The sequence below is a fragment of the Diabrotica virgifera genome, chromosome 4, assembly GCF_917563875.1.
Source record: "Diabrotica virgifera virgifera chromosome 4, PGI_DIABVI_V3a".
Taxonomy (NCBI): Eukaryota; Metazoa; Arthropoda; class Insecta; order Coleoptera; family Chrysomelidae; genus Diabrotica; species Diabrotica virgifera.
Genome location: NC_065446.1, coordinates 75,769,900 through 75,794,332, shown reverse-complemented (window position 1 = coordinate 75,794,332; position 24,433 = coordinate 75,769,900). Strand labels below are relative to the sequence as shown.

General features: G+C 31.6%; 1 protein-coding gene across 1 annotated transcript in view; it reads right to left on the bottom strand.

Moving 5' to 3' along the window:
* LOC114332853 (27 kDa glycoprotein) overlaps positions 1 to 24,433 on the bottom strand; it is a 136,230-nt gene that overhangs the window by 22,241 nt on the left and 89,556 nt on the right. The window contains exons 2-3 of the mRNA XM_028282632.2: positions 15,293 to 15,627; positions 6,708 to 6,990 (exon numbers count right to left, since the gene is read on the bottom strand). Of these exons, the coding sequence (XP_028138433.2) occupies positions 6,708 to 6,990; positions 15,293 to 15,627 (618 nt within the window). The remainder of the gene's footprint in view (positions 1 to 6,707; positions 6,991 to 15,292; positions 15,628 to 24,433) is intronic.

The following is a 24,433-nucleotide window of genomic DNA, read 5'->3' as shown; positions in this document are numbered from 1 at the left end:
AAATGAAACAAAGAACAAAATTGCATGGTCAACAGTTGCACAAAAATGTGTAGCAGCCTACAATAAAACAGAGCATACGATAACAAGGTTTACTCCAAAATATCTAGTAGAAGGTGAAAACACAAACATACTACCTGATGAAATAAGACCTACAGTCACACGAGAAGAATTAAGTAAAGATAGAAAATTAGCATTGAAATATACATTAAAATCACATGAATGCAACAAAAGAAGATTTGATGCACATCGAAAAGACCTACAACTAAATGTTGGAGACCAAGTATACGTGGAAAATGGTAATAAATTAAACAGAGCAAAGCTAAACGAATTGCGAACTGGACCGTACACAATTAAGAAGAAATGGTCGAATTCTATCTACGAATTGGACACTGGACACAGTAAAGAAGAGTCAAACCTGTTCCACATTACAAAACTAACACCGTTGTTTGAAGAATCCAAAAATGACCACACAAATACCTGTCTAGTTCTCACCTGAAGGGGGGGAGATGTAAAGAGAAATCCCGACATACAATATCTGCTGTCGAGATTCTCTTTAATTTAAGTTTGAAGCAAGTAGCTGAGACACTAGCCAAGTAGCAAGATAAAGTGAAGTGACAGTGACAAAATGTCATGAATAAACTTTCTTAAAATTACTTAATGTCATAAATGATTAAGAATTTTTTAACGTAGAATAATTAGCTTAAATTGTTGTTTCTTTGTATTTTCAGGTAGTATAATTTTAAGTTTGTAAATATTGTAAAATTAATAAACTTTGTATTTTCAGAGCAACATCAATTTAGTTTAAAAAAAGTCAAAAGTCCCAAGTCCCAGTCTATAGTGGTGTAAAAAGTAACATATTACATTTATTTAAATTTTGATTTAGTTACTTTCTAACCTTCATAATAATAATTTTTAACCGAGTTATTTAGTCTTAAAAAGGGTAATTTTCGCGTTTTTAAAATTTTAAATTGCTTATAACTCGAAAAAGATCAACTTTAGAGAAAAATTATAAGAGACTTTTTTTGTCCAGAATGGTCCAAAAACTTAAAAAATAATTTGTCCGAGCCAAAAATATTGATTTTTGCAATTTGATTAAAAAAAAATAAAAAAAAATGAACCACTTTTCACTTGGGCGGCTTCTTGAACTTTATTCTGGGATGTCTCACGAATGTGATTATGCAAAAAAATCTCATGGGAATATTTTTCCCAACGGTCCCGCCGTTTTCGCCTTGTCTAATAGTGTTATACAACATCTTATTGATATTGTCAATAAAATTTGTGACCCGCTGCTGGCAACCAAATTATTTACGTATTTACAACATATAAAATTGAGTCAATTAAAGAAAGGAAATTGTGTTCGAATGATGGCTAGATCAAGCATCGAGATCCAGATCTGGTATTTATTTTTATAACACTATTTTTATATTAAGTAAAATATAAAATAAAAATATAAACTCATATAGTATAAAAATATAGTATTGTTTCTATTGCGAATGCCATAAGTTTGTCTGGAGTCTGGTTTGGGCAAACAATTTAATTTTATCCTATCACAGATATACTGGTGTAACTTTTTTTATACTTCTACAGATATACAAATATTTGAAATTTCTAACAATTATATGAGGGATATCTAATTTAAGAAGTACAGCTGATTTTGCTGTTTTTTAAACAATCTTAAAAAATGAAACAAATATTATTTTTCTATGGATGCTATACAGGGTGAGGCAAATAAAGGGCCTATTAGAAATATCTCGAGAACTAAAGGCAACAGAATAATGAAAATTTGAATTAAGGGGTTTTGAAGAGTCATCTATTTAATGAAAATATTTTCATCTATTTGCTACTTCCGGTTATACCGGAAGTTGCTTATAACTTCGTTTTTTTAATGGGATACCCTGTATATTTTTAGATTTTTGGATTCTCTTCGATGTCTTCTTTCTTAGAATATGAGGTTTTGTAATGTTATACAGGGTATTTTAAAAGATAATTACGTTTTTTTATTAATTTCGTAGCAAAATTCACACCCTGTAGAATTGTAGTAGTTTGACATCTAAAACTCTACTTACGTTCAAATGCTTTTTAAAATAGTCTACTATTGTTAAGAATCATTAGCATAGCTAAATTTCTAATTTCAGTATAGAGGGTTGGTCGAAACTCGGAATGAGTATTTTCTGAGTTTTCTTAAATGGAACACCCTGTATTTTAGTATTGTAATGAAATGATATTTTATGGTGCTTTTTTATTTCTTAAGCATTCCCTATACCTAACTGCTTTAATTTGTACTTAATTGTTAATCGCACCAACAATATTAACTACGTGGGTATTTTGATTGCTAAACCATTATTGGTAATTTTAAGGATCAGTCTGGATTAATATGTATTTATTTCTGAAAAATTATTTGTGACTAAATTTTTTCACGGCCAACCTAATAAAATTTTACGTATTTTTTGTTGCAATTAATGTTTAGTTTGAATCACCAATAACTCACAAATTAAAGCAATTAGGTATAGGGAACACTTATAAAATAAAAAAGTACCATGAAATAGCATTTCATTACAATACTAAAATACAGGGTGTTCCATTTAAGAAAACTCAGAAAATATTCATTCCGAGTTTCGACCAACCCTGTATACTAAAATTTCAAAATTAGCTATACTGATGATTCTTAACAATAGTAGTCCATATTAAAAATCACTTGAACGTAAGCAGAGTTTTTAATGTCAAACTATTACAATTCTACAGGGTGTGAATATTGCTACGAAATTAATAAAAAAGCGTAAATATCTTTTAAAATACCCTGTATAATATTACAAAACCTCATATTTTAAGAAAGAAGATATTGAGGAGAATCCAAAAATGTAAAAATATACAGGGAGTCTCATTTAAACAAACGACGTTATAAGCAACTTCCGGTATAACCGGAGGTTGAAAAGAGATGAAAATATTTTCATTAAATAGATCATCCTTCAAAACCGCTTCAATCCAATTTTCATGATTCTGTTGCCTTTAGTTCTCGAGATATTTCTAATGGGCCAATTATCTGCCTCACCCTATATAATGTGCAACTTCTCTCACTACTCACATACATTCAAAACGAATTTATCACGCAGTGAGAAAAGTCGGCCATGGCAGTGATCAAGCACGGTGTGAGTCAACTCTTGACTGAGTCTTGAGTCAACTCTTGGCTCTCATGTTCCCAATGTGAAGATACATAATTTTTAGTCAACAGCTCACGTGCTTCGTGGAAGTTTATCTAATGCCTTAGGGCAGATCCTTAGGGATTTTAACCGTCCTTTGGATTTAACATTTATCATTCCAATGTGAGATATTTAGTCGATATTTAAACGGTTTTAACCGACGTATTTTTGGTGGCTTAGCATGTAAAGCTTGCAAGAACACTGATAATGCTCTTTTTAGAGCGAAAACGTTCTGTTGTATTTGTAGCCCCACTTAGGGTTTTTAAAATAAATATAAAGTAATCTTCAACCCACAAGTTTAGTACACAAATCGTTGATTGGGAAGAATAGTATGATATTTCAAAAACATTAGATTTACAGAAAAGACAATTAAATATTGAGATGGGTTACGAGATCGGATTACTTAAGCAATACAATATTAAATATCCTTTTCATCAGAATAATTAAAACTTACAGTATTAACTGATAATATGGGTTTTACATCCAATCCATATACCACCCCCAACTCATATTTTTCATCCCCATTTTGAGTTATAATACTTTTCTCTATAAAAATTTTGTACTATTTCACAATTATAAGGTTATTAGGGACAATAAAACGGAACAGTTTAAATGTTTTATTAGAGTTTAAACAACAATGAATGAAAAAAATCGCAGATATAGTACAATACCAATATAAAAAAAATAAAAAATTTGGGCCCCCATTAAAAAAAAATGAAAGTTTCTACAAGTTAGCGTAAAAATCCCTATAGTATTGTAGCATAACCGCTACAGTTTTTTTTCTTTTCAAGAAGAGAGAGCAGGCCAGCTTTCTTTTTTCACTTATTCCCACTTTCTTCTTGTAAGCTTGTTTTAGAGTAACGTCACGTGCTGATGGAAGTCGTCGTTTGCTTTGAAGAATCATCAGAGGATGATAAACAGCTACAGGAAGAATACTTTGGGTCGCCCGAGGTGTTATCTAAGACTGAAATACTAGAAGAACTGATTGATATGGAAGAGGAAGAGCTGCTACTGTCCTTTTCACGCTCCCTACTGATTGTAACGTCACTATTGGTAAACGTTGGTCCTATTTTATCTTCAGTATCTGTGGTTTCGTCGACAGTTGGGACTTTTTTGGTTTTCTTTGTTTTCAAAATCAACAGCGATATGAAAATATTGTCCATATTGTTTTTCAGCTAAAGGAGAAGCAATTTTAGAACTTTCATTTATAACAGTAATACATTGTAACTTGTTGGTGACAGAATCATTGACTATGGGAATATTATGGTTTTCACTTTCGTCGATAGTTGAACTTTTTTGGTTTTCTTTGTTTTCAAAATCAACAGTCATATAAAAATATTGTCCGTATTGTTTTTCAGCTAAAGGAGAAGCAATTTTAGAACTTTCATTTATAAAAGTATTTTATTGTAACTTGCTGGTGACAGAATAATTGACTATGGGAATATTATAGTTTTCACTTCCATTAATCACAAATGGCTGATGAGAATACAAACCCGTATTATACAAACCCGTATTACTTTCATCTCTTTCACAAATTTTCCTAGCGAGGTCTAGTAGAATACGACTTCGATTCCCACTCATTTTCTAGAACAAATAGCTATTAGGTCCATAAAAAATTGTGCAATCAACGCAAATATTTATTAACTCTTTTCTGCACACTGGATGGAAATTTCAACCACTTACTAATCTATTTTTATCAAGTTACACCTACGCAAGAACGCAAGAGGTTTGTCTTAAGCGCGTGATACACACGCAGACTTTAAGTATGCGGGTTTAAAGATCGCGGACTTACTCGGCTCGCCGTCGGTGATACACGGCAGACTTACAGTACGCGGTTTTAAAGATCGCAGTCGCCGTCGGTGGTTTGTGCTATTTAGGAATTTTATCGTATTATATATTTCGTATCGTATCCTATCGTGTTATATATTTTTAATACTAATACAAAAAGACGAAATCGAAAAGTGTGGTTAACAAATTAAATATCATAGATAAGAGGGTAATATTTTCATCAGGACGATAAAACAGCATATAAATAATTAGGTTTACTCAAAAACAAATAATCAAAAATAATTTAGTATAGCTTAAAATAGTGTTTTACGGGTTTCTCAAAACTTATAAAATGTAACTTGTCTCCTTTCAACAATAAACGATTGAATTATTTCTAGGCAATTTGCTTAATTAGTGAAAATATAAGTGTAAGTTTAAACGCAATAACATGATGGCTCGAGGCTCGCGGCTCGTGGCAGTGATACACGTACGGGTTACGAGTAAGATTTCAAACTTGTTGGATCGGCGGCGTACTTACTCGGCGGACTTAAAGTACGCGTACTTGCTGTGATACACGCGCGAAAAAGGTCGTCGAGCCATAAGTTCGCGTACTTACTCGCGTGTGTATCACCCCTTTTAGGTACTTATTGCCTCTGTTCCTATAAGTAATGTTATCTTTAATTGGTGAAATTCCCACAGTTTAGATATCGGCTTACACTCGAATGTCTATCAGTTTGTTGTTTCTTGAAAAGTGAGGTCATTGGTCATTTAACATGTGCAATCGAATAAATCTATGAAACCTCGTGCTGCAAAGAGTTTTAAAAGAAACGAAAATCCTAGTTTAAGTATCTAGTAAGAATAAAATATTTTAAGGAATAGAACAATAAAACGAAATAATTTCTTGGATTTGAATTAAAATATGTTGAAGACAATGTTAACTAAAAATATCACGTTATACTTACAGCAAAATTATATTCAAAACTATGTTAACTCAAAATGAAATAAAGATAAAATGCCCACAGGTGTACTTATTTTATTCAAAAGTATCATATTATTTGTAATCATCATACTGGCCAAAATTATAATAAAAATAAATGCTTGCCTGTTAAATAAGAGTATGATATTTTGAAATATATTTCTCTTGCTCCAAAAATATTCACTAATAAGACGCAAGCAGTGTTAATATTTTGACTAATAATAGTATTGATTAAATAAAATTGACCTAAACTTAGCACGAACTGTAGACAATTGAGTTACCCGAGTCTCCTCCACAGCGGTTGTGTGGAAGTGGGAGATGCCATAAGCCTAGTTGGTCACAGAGCTCTCTAGTGCTTGTCGTAAACTGCACTTACAATACTTTTCTCCATAATAGATCCATTCATTCTGAGTAGTTTGTTGACATAAACTGAAAATGAACCATTTTTGACTTATCATACTGTTCTTCCCAATCAACGAAATGCTCGCAGACGAACCGTCCATCCGCATCAACGAATACTGACCGAACAAGCCAACTTTCTGGAGGCAAATTTTATACTAATGCAAATCAACACAATTTAGGAGACTACTAGCACGCACTTAGTTGTTCGACAGCGTATTAGGGAGTTATGTTCAAATTTTTAAAAGTGCGGAGCAAGAGTCCGCACGCGAGCTCCGGAAGGTTAAATTTGTTGCTAGTATTACAAAAAAAATGGTCTTAGGAGTCCTAATATCAAAACAAAATACTTACTGAAGACAAATACTTACTCTTAAGGCGATCGGCATTGTTCTCGCAGAAGAAAGTATTCGTGTCATCGGCGAGAGAAAATAACTTTTCAACGGTGCGCTTTTCATCGCTAGTCAAACATTTCTCCGCAGAAGTCACCATAGGCTGAACACATCCATGGATGTCAGGCCAAACCTTACAGTTTTTCTTAAAAAAGTTGTCGAGTTCGCCAGTTCGTGAAGCACCAGCAAATTCATCAGCAAGTTTTTCTCCGTCTAAATTGACTTTGTCTTTCAGGCATTTTTGAGTTTGACCTAACTGTTCCTAAAAATAAAAATATTTTTATTAATGTATTGTAACGATACCAAGGAAATGAGAGAATTTCGTCCCACCATGTATATTCATTAGTTTCTAGTTTGTAGTTTAGCTCTTGTAGCTATTTCCCTTTATCTTCTCTTTTCCATTATCTATCGTTAATTTCAGACCTAATTAGAAGATATAAAGAACCACCACATATCTCTTCCCGATATTTAGCTACGGACCTTTGTATCCTTATAATAGGGTGTCCCAAAAGTATCGGGACGGTCGAATATCTCGCAAAATATACATCGGATCAAATAACTGAACAATACGTTTTCAATATTTTTAAGAATCTATCGAATGACACCAAACACGACACCCCACTCCACACCCTGGAGGTGGGGATAAATTTAAAATCTTAAATAGCAACCCACATTTTTTATTGAAGATTCTTGATTGCTTACGCAAAAATGAGTAACTTTAATTCGAGACATTTTTTCAAATTGCGTATAGATGGCACTATAATCGAAAAAACTCTTTGTACTCCTGATACCCTAGGTATACCTATTATAGAAATGGTCTAATATCTCGAGAAATATATTTCAAAATGAAAAATCAAAAAATACGTGTTTAATGTTTTTCAAAAACCTATTGAATAATACATGACCCCCCACTCGATCCTATGGAGGTGGGGTGGGGGTAATTTTAAAATCTTAAACATGAACCCCCATTTTTTATTTAAGATTTGAATACCTCATGAAAAACTAAGTAACATTTATTAGAGACATTTTTTAGATGTGTTAATAAATGGCGCTAATAATCATATTTTTTCAATTAGAGCGCCATCTATCAACAATTCTAAAAAATGTCTCGAGTAAATATTCATTATTTTTTCATGAGGAATCGAAATATGCAATAAAAATGGGGTTATTATATAAGATTTTAAACTTACCCCCATCTCACCTCCACTGGATGGAGTGGGGGTCGTGTTTAGTGTTAAAGAACCGACACGAACGGCGATTCTTTTGTTGTTAGCATGTACTTAATTTTAGTATCGAGTTGACAAGAGGACACACGAGTACACTGAGAAAAGTCTCATACATTTCTGGCGTGTATCAATAAAATTTTAGTTGCACTGAGAAAAAGGATGTAGGGCCGGCTTTTGTTGACATTCTTAATATGGTGGAATTATTTTTGATTTACAAAAGGTTGCAAATACAACACACAGTAATGGTGAGAATTATATTGATTAAAACCATGGCTAAAATACCTTTTTAAACGCTTTTATTTAGTTCAATAGTTTGCGTCAAATCTTTAGAAGTTAATTTGACTGCCTTTTCTTCAATGCAAATGAATGAAAATTTGCAAATATTTGGTTCGAAAACCTCGACAAACCAAGTTGGTTCGTAACCTCTCACCTGAACACAAGTACTTACCTTGTGCAATTTTCGAGCAAGGATGAAATACATTCACATGTGATCTTTAAATCTTAAGACATCGACTTAATGTCGACCACTTTTCATTATAGAATGTAACAATAATGTATTTTTGAGGTTTTTGTACCTATTGAAGTGGCTAGTTTCAATTACTTGTACACTAGACGTTTACACTGATGATGGTTAGTTTGACCGAAAACGTTTTGTACTTCCACTCCTTCGTGGATAAATTTTAAGGATTTTTTAATAAATTCTATATGCCTACATACAACAGAAGTGTTTACTTCATTCCACGTTGTTATATTGAAGGTATACAGCCAACTACAGGGTTTACTCCCTTTTTAAAGTTTCAAAAAATAATATTTTTTAAATATTTTTCGCAGAATTAATATGCTATTTTGCAGGGCTTCAAAAATCTTTGTAACCCACTAAAACAGTTATTGTTCTAATTAAAATAGTTTTTGAATTAAACCCGGAAAAGTTCTAGCACAAATTTCAAACGTCGTTTTCTCGATACTTTGCCTTTTGACTTTTGACAATTCTTTGAGCGGAGGTACGATATCAAAAAAATTAACGAGACACAAGCAAAAAACGAACCCTAGACTCTGACGTTGTCAGCAACTAACTACAAACAAAAATGAGCCTATTAATTTTAGCAGAAGAATTAAAGAGATCAAAATGGTATAAAATATAATTCTCTCTATTTTTTTATGTACAATTATGTTGAAAAGTTATCAATAATTATGCTTCTCTCCCCCTCCTTCGCTCCATTTACCCCTTTTAACTCGGAAAATATCAAACGCACGAAACAAATTCTCAAGAACAAATTGTAGGAAATTGCATTTGCAACCATTTTAGTTGTTAACATTTTTGTCGAAAAGTTGGAAATGGCTGAGATATTGAGCAACAACGGTTCTTCATTAAAATTTATATCGGCTAACGCAACAGCGGAATTCAGTAGCGATTTTAAATTCACAGTACTATTGACTCCCATAACGGTAAGAATAATAAAATTTCAGGCAGCTCGCCATGCAAGGTCAAATAATGCTATTTTGACTCGACTACGATGAAAATTAAAAATACTTATTAAGTTTTCTTTTATGTTGATTCGCGTCCTCTATAGTTATTAAACACAATAGGACCCGTGTTGAGCTGCCCCCCCCCCTTGCAAAAATTTAAAAACAAATCGCGCTGATTTATGAGTTATTTATGAGCTTTCATATTCCGCAAATCAAAAATTTTGAGCTCCTTACACTGAGCAGGAATTTAATATTTTAGTGGGGGGGCTGAGTCATGAACCGATCTTTGCGGTGGAATTACGAGCTATTTATGAGCTCTTGAAATGATATAGTTTCGATTTTTGAGCTCATCCCCTTCACCCCCAAACAACCCTTTAATTGATTTTACTTAAGAGAAACATGCTAGAAAAAATTAAAATATATCGTATCGCGAATATATTCCTATAGCTTATATATTCTAAGAGTAAACTCTTAAATCACGCGCATTTTGATAATTGAGCTACAACCTCTTCGCAAGAAAAAACCACCCCATCTTCCCGGCTTAAGAAAGAGTTGTACTTAAAATGCATTATACTAATTATTTGGCGACTACATATATCATTTAATAATTTATGAGCTCGCAAAATACGTGCATTTAGATCATTAAACGGCAATTCCTTTTATATAGTGCAGTCACTGAAGGTAAAAATCAACTATTACCTTCAATTTCAGCGAACCTTCATCGATTTTCACGAAAATTGGTGAGTGGTTATAGGATACCTCAAGAAACAAAGGTGACATGGTGCTACCTTGTGCCTTTACCCTGAGGGTGGATACCGCCCCTTCTCTGGGATGAAAATTATTTTATTAAAAATAACTCCACAAATCGATAGAAGAACAAATTATAAGCATAATTTGTTATAAAAAAATTATTAAAATAAGTCAATATTTTTGAGTCATTAAGTTCAAAGATTTTAATTATTCGTGAAAAAAATGCATGTTTTAACCCGGGAGTAGTCGCGCTCACTTCTGTAACGTGAACAGTCGCGTGTTAGATTTCATCTCACAAAACGAATTTAAATACGAATTTACAACAAATTTTTATTTTATAGTATTTTTATTTACTTGCTATGTTAGAAATATTATTTCGAACAATTATTAAAGCTAATTGGCTCTCCCCAAAGCCATAAATTCCACAAAAAGAAGAAGAAAAAAAATACCTACGCATTACTACTCCCTTCCTCGAGGCACTTAAGAAATTTTTTCAAAATTGCAAAATTTTTCATCAAGTTATCGCGAAAAAGGATAAAATGTGAGATTCCATCTAACGGCGCGACTACTCGGGGGTTAAAGCGGTTTTTCGTAAATCACTGAAAAACTGTAACATTTTCCAAAAAAGTTAGTAGTAGTTTAATTCGTATAGCTTATATTCTAAGAATAAACTCTCAAATCACGCGCATTTCGATTATTAAGCTGCAACCCCGTTGCAAGAAAATCAGCCCATCTTCCCGGCTTAATAGAGAATTGTACTTAAAATGAATTAAATTAATTATTTGGCGACTACATATCATTTAATAATTTAGGAGCTCGCAAAATACACGCATTTCAATTATTGAATTGCAATTTTCTTTCTATAGTGCAGTCACTGAAGGTAAAAATCAACTGCGACCTTCGATTTAGGTGAACCTCATTAATGTTCACGAAAATTGGTAAGTGGATAGAGGATACCTCAAGAAACAAAAATAACATGGTACCAACTTGCAGTTTTTGTCTAGGGTAGATGTCACCCCTTATCGGGGGTGAAAATTACTTTATTAAAAATAACTCCACAAATCGATAGAGAGACAAATTCTAAGCTAAATTTGTTATATAATGTTATTAAAATAAATCAATACTTTTTGAGTTATTAAAGATCAAATATTTTAATTGTTGTTAAAAAAATACATGCTTTAAAGCGAGTTTTCGTAAGTAACTCAAAAACTGTAAGTTTTTACAAAAAAGTTTTTATCACTAAAATTGAAGCTAATAAAGCTCTAATAAATTATTTACTTGTAAAACCATTTAGTGTAATTTAAAGTAAGTTATAGGTAATTGAATATATAGTGTAAGGCAGATAACTGGCCTATTAGAAATATCTCGAGCACTAAAGGCAACAGAATCACGAAAATTGGAATAAAGGGGTTTTGAAAGATGATCTATTAAATGAAAATATTTTCATCTCTTTACAATTTCCGGTTATAACGGAAGTTGCTTATAACTTCGTTTTTTTAATAGGACACCCTGTATATTTTTACATTTTTGGATTCTCCTTAATATCTTCTTTCTTAAAATATGAGATTTTGTAATATTATACAGGGTATTCTAAAATATATTTACGTTTTTTTATTAATTTCGTAGCAACATTCACACCCTGTAGAATTGTAATAGTTTGACATTAAAAACTCTGTTTACGTTCAAGTGATTTTTAATATAGTTTATTATTGTTAAGAATCATTAGTATAGCTAATTTTGAAATTTTAGTATACACGGTTGGTCGAAACTCGGAATGAATATTTTCTGAGTTTTCTTAAATAGAACACCCTATATTTTAGTATTGTAACGAAATGGTATTTCATAGTACTTTTTTATTTTATAAGTATTCCCTAAACCTAACTGCTTTAATTTGTAGGTTATTGGTGATTCAAGCTAAACATTAATTGCAAAAAAATTAAGTAAAATTTTATTAGGTTGGCCGTGAAAATATTCAATCCCAAATAATTTTTCAGAAATAAATACATATTTATTCAGACTGATCCTTAAAATTACCAATAATGGTTAAGCTATCAAAATATCTACGTAGTTAAGATTGTTGGTGCGATTAACAATTAAGCACAAATTAAAGCAGTTAGGTATAGGGAATGCTTAAGAAATAAAAAAGTACCATAAAATATCATTTCATTACAATACTAAAATAGAGGGTGTTCCATTTAAGAAAACTCAGAAAATACTCATTCCGAGTTTCGACCAAACCTGTATACTAAAATTAAAAATTTAGCTATAATAATGATTTTTAACAATAGTAGACTATATTAGAAATTATTTGAACTTAAGTAGAGTTTGGCTATGTCGAAACTCTAAACTCATAAACACATAACAACATAGCCAAAATTAAATGGAAGTGGGCAGGACACGTCGCTAGAATGAGAGATGATAGGTGGACCAAAAAAATCTTGGAATGGAGACCGAGAGCGGATAGACGAAACCCGGGAAGACCACCCACAAGATGGACTGACGACATAAAGAGGATTTGTACCAACTGGATTGCAGCAGCGCAGGATAGATGTGAATGGAAGTTTTTCGAGGAAGCCTATGTTCAGCAGTGGACGACTATGGGCTGATGATGAAGTAGAGTTTTAGTTGTCAAACTACTACAATTCTACAGGGTGTGAACTTTGCTACGAAATTAATAAAAAAACGTAATTATCTTTTAAAATACCGTGTATAATATTACAAAACATCATATTTTAAGAAAGAAGACATCAAAGAGAATCCAAAAATGTAAAAATATACAAGGTATCCCATTTAAAAAAACGAAGTTATAAGCAACTTCCAGTATAACTGGAAGTTGCAAAGAGATGAAAATATTTTCATTTAATTGATCATCCTTCAAAACCCCTGTATTCCAATTTTCATGATTCTGTTACCGTTAGTTCTTGAGATATTTCTAATAGGCCAGTTATCTGCCTCACCCTGTATATATCTTTTTTCTGCGAGTATTCAAATCTAAGGATCCAAGCTTAAATAACGGGAACACGATGCATTTTGTAACACTTACTAAATACTTGTCAAAGTACTTAGATATACTTATCAAATGAGCTGCAGAAAAAGTTGATTGCATCAAAATTTATACTCCACAAATGTTTCCAAAAAAGAATATTGTTTTTTTTTCGAATAAATCTGTTAATTTTTATGGTATCAGGCACATCCAACTATTTGAAAGGTAATTTCAAGAGCTATAAAACTGTATTACATTTAATCTTTCAAATACTTTATTTTTTTAAGATAATAGGTTAAAGGGCTCCAGTTACATTGTTCTCGCAGTAAAATTTAGACTTAAACGTTTCTATCTTATGATTCATACAGAAATCAAAAGAAAAGTAAAATCTTTGCTAATAAAAAAAACTCAAATTTTGTTACCTATCTAGAATTTTTTACCTGTATCGAGCATTGTTGGAGTTATTATCAAAAGCAAATAACTTACGAAAATTTGAAAAGTTATGATTTTTTTTAAAATCATATAGGTATATAATATATTTTTTAACAATATGCATTCTAAATCGGTCAAAATGTTTAAGGTCATTACTTATGCTAAAGTAAATAAAGTCTTATAGGAATTACTAAAGATTTTAATTTTTGTGGAAATGGCGTTCGCTTTATTTTTCAGTTTTTACAACAAAATTTGAAAGGGTCCTATTATTTTCATGTTCATTTGCTTAACTTTGATGATATTAACTTCTTCCGGTGCTCATTTAATAGGTATTTCTGAGTACTTTGACAACTGTATATTAAGTATATTTTATAAAATTTTCCTGTTTCCTGTTAATTAGGCTTGAATAATTAGATTTGAATACTCGCCCAACAAAAAAAATACATTTAATTACCTATAACTCACTTTGAATTCAGTAGTAACAAAAGGATTTCCAAAGCTTTAATTTTGGTAATGATAATTTTTTTGTTAAAAACTTTTTTAAGTGATGTATGAAAAACCGCTTTAAAACATGCATTTTTTCACGAATAATTAAAATCTTTGATCTTCAATAACTCAAAAAGTATTGATTTATTTCAATAACATTATCTAACGAATTCTATTTATAATTTGTCCTTCTATTGATTTGTGGAGTTATTTTTAATAAAATAATTTTCAACCCCGAGAAGGGGCGGTATCCACCCTCAGGGTAAGGCGCAAGGTAGCATCATGTCACCTTTGTTCCTTGAGGTATCCTATAACCGCTCACCAATTTTCGTGAAAATCGATGAAGGTTCGCCGAAATTGAAGGTAATAGTTGATTTTTACCTTCAGTGACTGCACTATACAAAAGGAATTGCAATTTAATGATCTAAATGCACGTATTTTGGGAGCTCATAAATTACTAATGATATGTAGTCGTCGAATAATTAATTTAATGCATTTTAAGTACAACTTTTTCTTAAGCCGGGAAGATGGGGTGGTTTTTTCTTGCGAAGGAGTTGTAGTTCAATAATCGAAATGCGCGTGATTTATGAGTTTATTCTTAGAATATATACGCTATAGGAATTATATCCGCGATACGATATATTTTAATTTTTTCAGCATGTTTCTCTTCAGTTAAATCAATTAAAGGGTTGTTTGGGGGTGAAGGGGATGAGCTCAAAAATGGAAACTATATCATCTCAAGAGCTCATAAATAGCTCGTAATTCTGCGGCAAAGATCGATTCAACATCCCTATTTTTACGTGGGGGCTGAGTCAGCCCCATCCCCCCACTAAAATATTAAATTCCTGCTCAGTGTAACGAGCTCAAAATTTTTGATGAGCGGAATATGAAAGCTCATAAATAGCTCATAAATCAGCGCTATTTGTTTTTTAATTTTTGCAAGTGGGGGGCCAGCTCAACACGGGTCACAATAGGTACACATTTAAAATATTTGTGCTACTAATTTAATTTTTGAGTACGGAATTGAAAACACAAGACAAGGAATAGGAAGAAATGGGAGCTGATTCTAGAATAAGCCCAGACCAACCAGGGGTTGTAGAGCGAAAAATGATGGTGATGACTTTAAGTTGCAAACATTTTTTAATAACCCGAAAGTATATGTGATTCTTCTTAATACTGTTTAGAAATAAAATGCGCTCTCTCATACTAGCCTTACTGACCTGAATAGACTGAAGTACGTCAGAATGTCCAGATTCGTCACATTTCTGCTTAAGTAAGTGAGGGATCAGATCAAAGAAAGATTTACCCTGCATCATAACTTGATTTAGCTCTGGATTATCTCCAAATGGTCCATTTGCGTTGCCCCCAAAGGGACTATTTCCACTGTTACCAAATGGACTATTTCCACCGCTACCAAATGGACTGTTTCCACCGCTACCAAATGGACTGTTTCCACCGCTACCAAATGGACTATTTCCATTGTTACCAAAATCGAATCTTCCTTGATTTCCAAAGCCTTCCGGTGGTTGACCAAAATTCTGGGTGGAAGCACAACCTGAAAAAAAAATGTGCAATAAATAATTTTGTATATCACTGTTTACCGAAAAAAATATTTTGTAATATCGCCGGTCCGGAATATGAATGACGTAACTACAAAAAGCCAAATTTCTCAGGAGAGCAAAAAAACGATTTTTAAAAATTAAAAATAGGGATTAAATGAGGAGTGATCGGCCAGGAGCATCCGTATGGCGTTTATTGTTACAATTATTGCTTTTATTTTTATCCTTAATGGTTTGAATTTCATTATCTTAATCTATTCCCCCCATTTCAACCATTTTTGCAGTTGTGTCATTCTTCACCTAAATTTTTTTAAATATTTAAAATAGTGATTAAATAAACAGTAAGCATCTGGAGCATCATTCTTACAATGATGTCTTTTAGTTTCATCCCCATTCGTTCCAATTTCATTATCTCAATTTAATCCTTCATTTTCAACCATATCTACAGTTGCGTCATTCTTGATCTGAAATAATTTCTGTACAAAAAAACTATTTATAAATATTTATTATGCCGTTTATTCTTACAGCGATGGCTCTTATGTTGATTCCTATTGGTCCGAATTTCATTATCTTAATTTAGTCCCCCCATTTTCCACTCTATTTACAGTTGCGTCATTCTTCATCTGAAACAAGGTCTAAAATGGTGCGTATTTCAATAACGACGCAATTACCCTGTGGTGGATCAGCACATAATTACAGTTCTGTCGCTTTTGTATCATCTATACACAGTATTTTAGAAGTTAATTACGCAATAAAGAGGAATTACCAAAATTTGCAGTTACGTCATTCTTATTCCGAACCGGCGATATTGCAAAAGCATTTTTCTAAAATTATAAAATATTTTTAAATTATGTAGAAAATTTCGAGAAATAAATAGATATATCTTGAAAAATCAAAAAAAAACTTCATTGCGGAAAAAACTGGTAAGTTTAGAAACATACCATGGTCTCAATGTATTGGGCCAAATAAAAGTGTCCACCTCGATATTTGACAGTATTTATTAGAAATAATGAATGGGTTGCATGTGTGAGTCCATACTATTGTAGTAAAGAAAAGAGAGACGTTCTCACAAACAATTTATTTTACAACTGACGACCGGTTTCGCTGTCTACAATATTCACAGCATCTTCAGGTCACGGTAAAAGTAAAATTAAATGCTACAAATAACAAAAAACCAGAGTTAGTTAAGTGGTCTGGTTGAAATCAAAGGGTAAAATCAAGCCAATATTAAAGTATATATATTTATGCATACATATAAATACTAAAATGTACGTAAATATGGTTTAACAACCCTCACACTCACATACATGCAAGCATTCAAATGTAGTGGCAACTAAAGTATGTCAAGTATAAGTATAAAATGTACACTTACTTTCCGGTATAAGGGAAGAATATAGTAGTATTCAAAATCATACTTTTTCTCCAAATTATGCTAAAGGGAGAGATGGTAGAGAGACAGATTTGATTGTAATGCACAAACAAAGCAAAATAATTGGCAGGATCTTGAGGGGATTAGTAAGGGAACACGACATTAAACCGTGAAACCAAAATTGTTAGTTATATATAAAGTGATGTTATTTTTAAATTTTTTTAATTAATAGTGTATATTTTTAATTTAATTGGGATTATTAGATGTTGTTCTGGATGTTCAAGAACTGATAGATATAAGATTGGTTGTGCAATTTTCTTAAACCAGAATTGGTCAGTTGTGTATTAGTTGTGGTGTGATTGTGAAAATGTTTTAATTTTGATTTGTTGGAGACATTGAAATTAAACTGAACAATAGTAAATAGGTAAAATTTGCTAAATTTTTTTTTTAATTTACTAAAATTTTTTCAAAATTTTTATAAAATTTAATTTAACTTTTATAAAATTTACTAAAATTTACTAAATTTTTTTTTTTAATTTTTTTTTTAAATTTTAGCAAATTTTACCTATTTACTATTGTTCAGTTTAATTTCAATGTCTCCAACAAATCAAAATTAAAACATTTTCACAATCACACCACAACTAATACACAACTGACCAATTCTGGTTTAAGAAAATTGCACAACCAATCTTACATCTATCAGTCCTTGAACATCCAGAACAACATCTAATAATCCCAATCAAATTAAAAATATACACTATTAATTAAAAAAATTTAAAAATAACATCACTTTATATATAACTAACAATTTTGGTTTCACGGTTTAATGTCGTGTTCCCTTACTAATCCTCTCAAGATCCTGCCAATTATTTTGCTTTGTTTGTGCATTACAATCAAATCTGTCCCTCTACCATCTCTCCCTTTAGCATAATTTGGAGAAAAAGTATGATTTTGAATACTACTATATTCTTCCCTTATACCGGAAAGTAAGTGTACATTTTATACTTATACTTGACATACTTTAGTTGCCACTACATTTGAATGCTTGCATGTATGTGAGTGTGAGGATTGTTAAACCATATTTACGTACATTTTAGTATTTATATGTATGCATAAATATATATACTTTAATATTGGCTTGATCGTTACCCTTTGATTTCAACCAGACCACTTAACTAACTCTGGTTTTTTGTTATTTGTAGCATTTAATTTTACTTTTACCGTGACCTGAAGATGCTGTGAATATTGTAGACAGCGAAACCGGTCGTCAGTTGTAAAATAAATTGTTTGTGAGAACGTCTCTCTTTTCTTTACTACAACAGTATTTATTAGATTTTAAGAAAACGACGAAACAGGTCGATTTTTGATCTAAGGGGGACAAATTTTTACGGTACATACATCTGTCATTTGTCAACCCCTTCCCTTCCACATCCCCCACCCCTTATTTTTAAATAGGGAATAGGGGTTGTGTGTTAGCTCATTTGAAAGGTTATTCAATTCTCTATTCACTAATAAAAACATTAACATAATTGTTTATACAGGGTGTCCAAGAAAAAATTTTTAAATTAAATTAATTGAATTAAAAAGAAGAATGTATGTAATTTCAAGGCAGATTCTACTGCTGTCACAAAACAGAAAAAAATGTTTTTTGATAAATAAAAATTGCTTTTTGCTTAATTTCAATGTTCAAGCTGCCAACCATCTGCCTCTTGGTTGGTTGAATATTGAATTTAAGCAACAAGCAATGTTTATTTATCAAATAAACATTTGTTTTTTCATTTTTTGTCCGCAGTAGAATGTATTTTGAGTTAAATAAATTACATATATTCTTTTTTTTGTGTCAATTAATTTCACTTAAAATAACTTTTCTTGGACACCCTGCACAAATAAATATGCCAATGTTAATATTACTTAATAGAGAATTGAATAACCTTTCAAATGAGCTAGCACACGACCCCTATTCCCTATTTAAAAATAAGGGGTGGGGGATGTGGAAAGCAGGATGTGGAATTGACAAATGACAGATGTATGTACCGTAAAAATATGTCCCCCTTTGATCAAAAATCGACCTGTTTCGTCATTTTCTTAAAATCTAATAAATAGTGCTAAATATTGAGGTGAACACTTTTATTTGGCCCACTCTGTATAGTCAAAACCATTGGGGAAGTTTTTCCAACTTCTAATCTAACTTAAATATTGTTTTCACAACAACCATATTGCAACACCGATATGTAATCAAGCGATGAGCAGTGGGCCCCAAAAAGTTGCTTTAAAAATTAATTCCAATTACTTGAAACTGAATTATTTACTTTCCTATACTTATTTTATATTTAGTAAGAATGTTGGATTTTGCTTTATTTAAGGCAAATTCATTTTCTCGAGAATGGGCGACTCTGAAGATAAATCCCGAAAGAGGTCAATTTTTATTTTTAAATTATAATTTAAAAATACATCCTTCCCAATTATTAGATGTGGTAACCTCGAACTCAGCGAATGTGGAAAGTGACCATAGTCTGCTAATCTGCAAAATACGAATGGAAGTCCGATAAAAAAAAAACAAGAAGATCGCAAACAGCTGAGAAAACACAAAGAATAAACATCGAAAGCATGTGGCAATCATCAATCAGATATCTATATCAGAAAAGACTAACTTCCAAAATAGAAGCAAATAAAATTTTGGAGGAAGATAACATAGAAACAGCATGGAAAAAACTAGAAGATATTCTGAATTCGGCAGCATGTGAAGCGTTGGGAACCAGAACAGTAAACATAAACCTCAAGAAACCTAACAAAACGCTTTGATTCTGACAAAAAATTAAAACAAAGTGTAAATAAAAACGAGAAGCCCACTTAAAGTACAGATCACAACAAACACTAGAAGCTTACAATGACTACAAAAGAATAAGAAATGAGACTAAAACATTAGTAAAGAAGAACAAAAACGAATACTGGCGAGGTTTCTTATCAAGAATGGAAGCCAACTACTACGGACTGCAAAGGTAAATATGAAGATTTATTAGAACGCAGAGAAAAGAAATAAGTGAATTAACAGAAACCAACAAAATAGATATCGATACCTGGACCGCTTATCTTACTCAATTTTATAGAACAGGCGAAGACTAGACCTTACCAGAAACTCAAGAAATAACAACCGAAAATGTAATCGTCACAACGGAGGAAATTACTAATGCGTTAGAAAAACTGAAAAACCGTAAAAAAGAAGAATGTTTGTAATTTATTTAATGCAAAATACATTTTACTGCTGTCAGAAACATAAATAAATGTTAATTTGAAAAATAAACATTGCTTTTCGCTTAAATTAAATAGTCAAACTACTAATAGTCAGGTAGATGGCAGCTTTAATATTTAGTTTAAGCGACAAACAATATATATTTATCAAATAAACATTTTTCCTTTATCGGACAACAGTTAAATGTATTTCGAATTAAATAAATTATACCTATACATTCTTCTTTTTGTCTCAATTAATTTACCTAATTAAAAAAAAATTTGGGCAACCCGTATAAATAATTTTGATGTTTGAATGGAGCATTGAATAACCTTTCGAATGAGCTATCACACGATTCCTATTTTCCTTTAAAAAAATCATCGATTACGTCATCACGCCCAGTTGGATGACATCATTATTGTGATATATTTTGCCAAACAATTATAGTTTAATAATAAAAATCGACCTGTTTTGGGATTTATCTCCAGAGTCGCCCATTTTCGAGAAAATAAATTTATTTCAACTCAAACGTCCTCACTGTATAGTAGTATAATATTTAAATAGTAATAATTGAATCGGTCATTTCGAAAACAACACATGTCACAATATGTAAATTTTTCAGGAAACGTAAATATCCTTCCATTTATAGTTGGATATTTTAGGGTAATACTATATCTTATATAAGTATTATGGGTTATAAATGCATGTTTCTGAAAGACAAAAAAAGACTAATAGACCAGTAAACATCTGCGAAAAAACGTCTATTTTTGGATGTGAGAAGTGGCATTCGGATTTTTGCAGATAAAGTTAGGTGACACCTTCAGTAATAATAGTTGACTTATGCTCCTTCTCAAATATGCCCGGAACATTAATAAAAAAATTAAAATATTTAAAAATTTCGAAAAACATCGATTTTTTTCAGCTTTCTTTGCTTATAACTTTAAAACGATTCGTTTTGGAACAAAGTCGTACAGAAATAAAATAAAGATAATTGAATTTTGTATGATACACGACTGGTAAGGTATTACCTTTTCTGCAATATAGCAATAAATACAAAATAAGTGGACAAAATAAGTCTGCTGATATTCAATATTTTTTAACCACTTTGGTGGCACTTATAACCTTAGTAATTCGCTTAGAAAATTCTTTGTAATATACTTAAATCGTGTACCAAATTTCATTAAAATCGACCTAATAAATTTTGCATAATAAATTTGCAATCTAAATGTTTTTAAAAAAGTTCAAATTTTTTAAAATCTTTCTGAACAAAAAGTAGACCATTTAGAAGTTAGCTAATTTTTTTTACATATAAACTGTTCAAACTGTTCGACAATTAAAACTTCCCCTGTTCATCAAATTTTCTGTTCATCTGTATTAACAAATTTTCAGCTTGCTATTGATTAACTTTTTCTTGGTACGCGGGATCCAGGTCTAAATTTAAACTGAAAACAATGTAAAAAACAGTGAGTTAAAAACACGAAAAAATAATAAACGTCAATATAAATTCAAATAAATTGATGATAAGATGATCAACCAGGAACCAGATTGTATTTCACTAAAGCAGCGTCAACATCACGCATTTTCTTTGGATTTTTTTTTATCTAAAGTGGCGTTTAGACGCCGCGATAAATGCGAGGAATTTTTTGTGACGATAAATTGCTACGATTTATTGATTTATTTAAAGCTGTTTAGTCACTACGATATATTGTTGCGATTGATTATAAACTGAAACAACTCGATCGTTACAATAAATTGATGCAATCCGATAACAACTCCAATCCAACTCCGATTCCGATAAATAGCTGCGATGTACCGTTTACACACAACGATAAATTGAAGCAATTCGATTTACATCGATAAATTGCTCGGATTTATCGTGGTGTCTAAACGCTGCCCAAAGAAAAAACATTTGGGACTAGCCTATGGGCGCCCATACCCATGGGCAGGGGGGCCGTGGCCCCCCTAGCTTTTCGGGTGCTGTAAACTATATATGGATATCCAAAGTATACAAAATATAATGTGCAACATCTTCACGTCTGCCCCCCCCCTCCTGAAGAAAGTTTTTATATGGGCGCCTGTGGCTGGCCTAACAATTAAATTTTCAGAATTTCAATGTCAAGAAATACCAAACTTGTTTATTCTATATCAGATGCGCGCTCAACACCAATATTGCTTCTTAAAATAGATCGCCTCACGGTATTAGGTCAAGACTACGAAGTTTCATAAATTCGTATAATTATGGACTGCCAAATTCCTTGTCCTATCTAAAAATAGCCTGAAGACGGAATATACGTCAGAATGTTGGTTTTTAAATTAATAATTACAATTAAGTGTCCAAAATGACCAAGTTTTAGAATAGAAATAATATTATAATAGTAGAATAGAAATAATAAAGCATATTATGATTTAGGTACTGTCATGTTTGTCAATGAAAATTGTACAATTTTATGGACAAAGCTTACAAAGAGTAAAGAAAATGACGATAAAAATTACAATTTACTGAAATATCATAAATTTTCAATACTACAAAATAAAAGATAATGAAATAAAACAAAAAAATTAATTGCAAAATTTAAATCAATTGCATAATAAAAATAAAACCTTAGAAACTATATAAATACACTACTCCAAGAAATTAACACACCACCTTAAAAATGGGTAATTTTTGATGTCTCGAATTTGCTAAACCTGTTGTCCGATTTAAGTGATTATCTTAATAGGTCATAATATCCTTATTCTTTAACAATATCGCTGTAATAATATTGTTGTCAAACAGGTAAATTGTCATTGTATACCGGGTGTACCAATCAAACTGTGTTTTTTTAAACTATCATACTAAAATTAAAACCTAACTATAGCCTCAGGTTTTCTTAACGTTTTGTTTTTTGAATCATTCGCTCATATTGGATAATAAAAATGTTAGGTACGTTAACAACTAGCCCTGGTCTTCGTCAATACAGGGTGTTTTTAAATAAGTGCCACAAACTTTAAGGGGTAATTCTGATTAAAAATATAATGGCAGTCTGCTTTACAAACGTAATATCCGCAAATGCTTCGTTGCCGAGATACGGGATGTAGAAATTTTTCTTACAAACTGACGATTTTTTATCGCTCTAAAACTGGTTGAGATATGAAAATGAAATTTGGTAGGTTTTAAGAGGTAATCATTACACATTTTTTGACACGCAATTAAGAATTTTATATTCTTTATTGGCGCGCATACGGGTCATATTACCCGTAGAGGTCCGCTTGTTCAAAGAATGAAAAAAATGCTAATAGATTCTACCTTATCGTTGGATATCCGATACCAGTTTGTAAAAACATCCATTTATTCCATATTGCTATACGGAATGGAAACATCTCGGTATTACAAGGAGATCTACGGAATCTCGGAATTACAAGTATGAGGCGTATACGAGCCTTTAAAAGATATGGGTTTTTCGAAGGATGTTGAGGATCTCTTGGACAAAGAACGTGACCAACAACGAAGTGCTGAAGAGAATAAAGACGAAAATAACTCCTTCTTCTCCTTCTTCTTCTTATATTAGGCCCCTTGACCTGTTGTTAACCGAATAAAATCTTTTTCGAAAGAAATCAATTTAGCATCTTCCAAAATAACATGTCTTTCTTAATTGAGTCTCATGTTGTGGCAATAAAAAGGAAAAAAGAAGTTGTCAACACATATGGGATTAACGAAGGCTCCGTTGCTCAGAATCGGTTAGAGATGTGGGTGTGGTTCTTTACATTTTCTTATTAGCTGGGAAATAGATGATAAATAATAGACAAAAATAAAAAATAGCAAATATAGCCACTAGAGCTAAACTAGGACATAATGGAAAAAAAAATAAATAATGAATCAATATAATGCCGAAAAGGCGCCACTTTGTTTTTAGATTTGAAAGGGAACACAAAGAAAAACTCTTTAGAAGAACAAATAAAATAAAAATTAATTAAACATAAATAATTATCTCAAGATAAATATAAATTTATATAATGATATAATAAAGATAATAAAGATAAATAAAACCTACCTTATCATTTCTTACTCAGTTGACCAGAGAGAAGGGAGGTGGATAATTAATAACAAGCAAACATTATTACAAATGAATACTATTTATTGGTATTAAGAATAGAATAGAAATATGCTTTATTGTCACTGAAAATTATACAATTTTATGGACAAAGCTTAACATAGAGTCACGAA